The sequence below is a fragment of the Miscanthus floridulus genome, chromosome 14, assembly GCF_019320115.1.
Source record: "Miscanthus floridulus cultivar M001 chromosome 14, ASM1932011v1, whole genome shotgun sequence".
Classification (NCBI taxonomy): Eukaryota; Viridiplantae; Streptophyta; class Magnoliopsida; order Poales; family Poaceae; genus Miscanthus; species Miscanthus floridulus.
Genome location: NC_089593.1, coordinates 24,216,283 through 24,221,457, shown reverse-complemented (window position 1 = coordinate 24,221,457; position 5,175 = coordinate 24,216,283). Strand labels below are relative to the sequence as shown.

General features: G+C 39.8%; 1 protein-coding gene across 1 annotated transcript; it reads right to left on the bottom strand.

Annotated features, from left to right (window-relative positions):
• Positions 1–2,634: 2,634 nt before the first annotated feature.
• Positions 2,635–3,036, bottom strand: LOC136503200 (uncharacterized). Its single transcript, XM_066498352.1, has one exon. The coding sequence runs from the start codon at positions 3,034–3,036 to the stop codon at positions 2,635–2,637; it is 402 nt and encodes a 133-aa protein (XP_066354449.1).
• Between the last annotated feature and the right edge of the window lie 2,139 nt (positions 3,037–5,175).

Genomic DNA, 5,175 nt, shown 5'->3' with positions numbered 1-5,175 from the left:
GCTTTCTACCATTCAAGACCTCATGAGGTGTCTTCACTTTCAAAGGGTGATAATACAAGTGGTTGCTACAATAGCAAGACGTGTTGATAGCTTCGGCCCAAAAGGATTGACTCATATTGTACTCACTAAGCATAGACCTTGCCATATCAATGATTGTTCTATTCTTCCTCTCAACAAGGCCATTTGATTGTGGAGTATACTTGACCGAGAATTGATATCTAATTTCAAAGTCATCACACAACTCATCAATTCTTGTGTTCTTGAACTCACTACCATTATCACTTCTAACTCTCTTGATAGTTGTTTCAAACTCATTGTGAATGTCCTTGACAAATGATTTAAATATTGCAAACACATCACTCTTGTCCACTAGAAAGAATGCCCAAGTGTATCTAGTATAGTCATTCACTATCATAAAACCATATTTATTTCCACCGATGCTAGTGTATTGTGTTGGCCCAAACAAGTCCATATGCAACAACTCAAATGCTTTACTAGTGCTCATCATGCTTTTCTTAGGATGGGTGTTTCTAACTTGTTTGCCGGCTTGACAAGAGCTACAAAGCTTATCCTTCTCAAACACAACATATTTCAAGCCTCTAACCAAGTTATGCTTAACCAATCTATTCAATTATTTTATTCCAACATGACCAAGCCTTCTATGCCATAACCAACATATACTAGACTTAGTGAACAAGCATGTTGATAATTGAGCTTCACTAGCATTGAAATCAACCAAGTATAGATTCTCATATCTGAAGCCTTTAAAGATCAACTTAGAGCCATCTACACTTATAATCTCTACATCATCTACCCCAAATATGCATTTAAATCCAAGATCACACAATTGAGCCATAGATAGCAAATTGAAGTTCAAGCTCTCTATGAGCAACACATTAGAAATGCTCATATCATTGGATATTGCAAGCTCTTTGACCTTGCCTTTGCTATTGTCACCAAATATGATACTATCATAACCATTGCTATCAGTTGGTGTTGATTGAGTTGAATATTCTTGCATCACCGGTCATGTGTTGAGTGCACCCACTATCAAAAAACCCAATGCCTTCCTCCAGATTTGTAATTGACCTATAAAAAAGATCAATTCTTTTTAGGTACCCAAACTTGCTTGGGTCCTTGAAGGTTAGTCACTAAGCTCTTTGGTACCTAAATGATCTTCTTCTTTGGGCCCAACATGGATGTACCAACAAATTTAGCCTTCACACCGTTGGCACTCTTAGTGAGTAAGTAACAAGAATCAAATCTAATGGATGATACAATAGCATTCTTCTTCTTGTTCTTACAATCTTGCTCATTATGACCAACTTGCTTGCAACTAGTGCAAAATCGACCATTATTCTTCATAAAACTAGTCTTGTGAGATACAAAGACCGCCTTATCTTTCTTAAAGATATAGCACAATCCCTCTTTGTAGAGAGATGCTCTTTGGCTACCCAAGCACATAAGCAAGCGGTCCTCTCCACCATAGGCTTTGCCTAAGGCAAGAGTGAGCTCATTGACCTCCTTTAAGATCTCATTCTCAACCATAAGTGAGGCATCATAAGTGAAACCATCACTCATAGGTGAGGTGGAAGTGGATGATGAGCTACATGAAGGGTTAGCGATAGCAACACAATAGGCTTATAGAAAGATTCATTAATTATGTCACATGTTAAGCCTTTGTCACATGTTACAACATGCTCCTTCTCATTTTGCTCATCAAGTAGAGAGAAATGAGTTTTTTCAAGCTTCTTGTGAGCCTTGCTAAGCTTCTCATAGTCTTCCTTTAGACTCTCATGAGATGCATTGAGCTCATAAAGGCTTGCTTAAGGGCTTTTAGTTCCTTACGCAAGTCTTTGCATTCCCTTCTCTTAATGTCAAAATATTCTTTAGCATCTTCCAACATGTCAATTAGTTTATCTTTAGTTGGTTCATCATTATCATCACTTTCACTTTCATTATCATGTTCCTCATCACATCCATCATCACAAGTTTGTACCTTAGTGGCCTTAGCCATGAAGCAAGTTGATGGAGTATCGAAGAGAGAATGCTTCTCATTAATGGCAATGCTTGCAAGAGCCTTCTTCTTGGTGGTCTTATCATCATCACTATCATCATCATTACTTGAGGAAGCATCACTATCCCAAGTGACCACATATGAACCACCTTTCTTCTTCTTTTTGAAGGTCATCTTGTCCTTCTTGTCCTTCTTCTTGCTCTTCTTGTCGTCATCATCATTGTCACTATTGTATGGGCATTGAACAACAAGATGATCCTTACTTCCACACTTGAAGCACCTTCTTGACTCTTCCTTATTCTTGGATGAAGACTTCTTCCTTCTAGCATGATAGCTTTTCTTCACCATGAACTTGCCAAATCTCTTTACAAAGAGAGCCATCTTCTTATCATCAAACTCATCAAAGCTTGAGTCTTCATCTTCACTTGATGATCCTTGCTTTGCCTTGCCCTTGGATGATGATGTGGCTTTGAATGCCACACTCTTCTTCTTCGCATCCTTCTTCTTATTTTTCTTCTTCTTCTTTTCTTCCTTCTCATCATCATATCTATATGTGTCATCGGTCATCACATCTCCTAACACTTAGTTTGGTGTCATGGTGTCCAAACCACTCCTCACTAGAATAGTGACCAATATGCCAAATCTCGAAGGTAACATCTCAAGAACTTGTGGGAGAAGTCCTTATCCTTTACCTCTTCTCCAAGTGCTTTGAAATCATTGATAAGCACTTGAAACCTATAAAACATCTCCGGCACACTCTCATCTTCCTTAATCTTAAAGTTTGTAAACTTCTTCTTGAGAATATATGCCTTGGCATCCTTCACCACTTGTGTGCCCTCAAATGATTCCCCCAACTTCTTCCACACCTCATGAGCCATCTCAATGTTCTTGATTTGCTCAAATGTTCTCTCATCCAATGCATCATGAATGGCACTAAGAGCAATGTCATTGTTTTGGAGTAGCACTTCTTCGGTGGCTGTGGGAGCTTCAGCATCAGCTACCTCAATCTTGGTCTCCATCACCTTCCATATATTTCTATTGATTGACTTGATGTATGTTGTTATCTTCGCCTTCTAATAAGGATAATTAAAGCAATCAAATTAGGGTGACTTTTTGGTGTTGTTGATTTGAGCTATTTTGAAACTGAAGGTTGTTAAGCCTCAAATCACGGTGATCACGGCTCTGATACCACTTGAAAGGTCCTAATGGCTAGAGGTGAATAGCCTATTTAAAAATTCTACAACAACACTTAAGCCAAATAGTTAGACAATTAAATGGTGAAACAAGTGTTGCACTAGCCTACTAAAAATGCAAGCCTCCTATCCACAATTCTAGTTGCTATGATTTCTAATTCACACAAGTGGCTATGTCACTACCACTAAGTTAGTGAGTGTTGACGGTCACTAACATCAATTATAAACTATCAACATAACCTGTATTTATACTTAATTCCATCACCAAACATATGTTGAAAGGATCAAGATGCCCAAGAGGAGGGTAAATTGGGCTAATTCTTAATTTTTGCAATAATTAAGTCCTACACTTAGCCTATTTTACCCCTTGTGTCTAGAATGTGTTTCTATTATTCTACCATACAAAAGTTTTACATCCTAGGTTCCAATCCTACTCTAGCATGGTAATTCTAGGAATGTAAAGACATGAAATGAATTGCTCAAATATAAATGCTCAAAATAAAGAGAGAGAAAGGAACACGACGATGTTTTCCTGAGGTATCGGAGAGTCGCCACTCCCCACTAGTCCTCGTTGGAGCACCCGCGTAAGGGTGTAGCTCCCCCTTGATCTACGCAAGGATCAAGTGCTCTCTACGGGTTGATTCTTTGACACTCCGTCATAGTGAATCGCCCACAACCGCTCACAACATGACTTGGGTCATCCACAAGCTCCACAAGATGATCACCAAGCTCCCAACCACCAAGCCATCTAGGTGATGGCGATTACCAAGAGTAACAAGCACAAACTCTCACTTAACCAAGACAAGCCTAATGAGAAAGGTGGATACACACTTGCTACTCCCTATGCACTAATGAGGTCCTTAATCTTAGATTATCAAATCTCAATCACCCCACTAGGCTCTTGCTCTCCCTTGCACTCCAAAGGTGCTTCTCAGCTGAACAAATGGGCAAGAGACCTCAAATGGACGAGTGGGATATGTATTTATACCCCCATTCAAAACATAATGGGTTGAGGTCCAACTTAGCCAGTATCAGGATGACCAGATGCTCTGGTCAAGATGACCGAACGCACTGGTCATTGTAATACGTCAACGTGTCAGAAAGAGTCATTTGCTTTGAACGGACTCTGGCCTACGTCTGGTCAGCACCCACCAGATGCATCCGGTCATCAAAACCCCTCTCTAGAACCTTACTGTTGTTGACCAGACGCTAGCACCTAGAGTCCGGTCATTTCTCTTCAGCGTTTGGTCCGTGGTCAATAGCTTGTCTACACTGCTACAGATACGGCTAGCGTCATGTCCATTGAGCACTGGTGCTCAGCGTCCGGTCGCACTCTGACTGTTGCTGCCAATCAAATGAACTGACTGGACTCTCTAAGCTATGTCCGATCACAACCAAACCAGCGTCCGGTCAGTCATTTGACTCTCCATTTACTTCTAATTTGAAATTCTTTGTGAATGAAGTTGACTTCTATCGATCTTAGGGCTATTTCTGATCTACCTAGTGCTAAGTTTGACAAGTGTGCACCACACCTAATCTATTAGACTCACCTAGGTTAAGCTACTAGTCCATACCTCCCTTAATAGTATGGCCAAAGGAAAAACAAAGTCCTATACTACTCTAAGTCTCTCCAACATCAAACGACACTTAGAACTAGTCCATCCTTAACCTTATCGTCCATCCTTTGAAAACCAAAATAATTTCCATCGATAGGGGCATGACAACCATGATTGCCCAATCAATTTTCATTACCATGACATAACTCAAATTGTCTCTGCAAAACACACGTTAGTCATAGTAATCTCGTGTCGTCATTAATCATCGAAATCCAACTAGAGGGCCTAGATGCTTTCATATATATAGGGGTTTAAACTAATAAATTCCATGAGTTTTGGTGAATCTATGTTTTCAGCAGGGTTTATCTAGAAAACCATCAAGGGTGACCTATTAGTCAAAGTAAATTAT

Coding starts and splice junctions, on each gene's coding strand:
- LOC136503200 (XM_066498352.1), bottom strand. CDS start 3,036: ATGGAGACCAAGATTGAGGTAGCTGATGCTGAAGCTCCCACAGCCACC.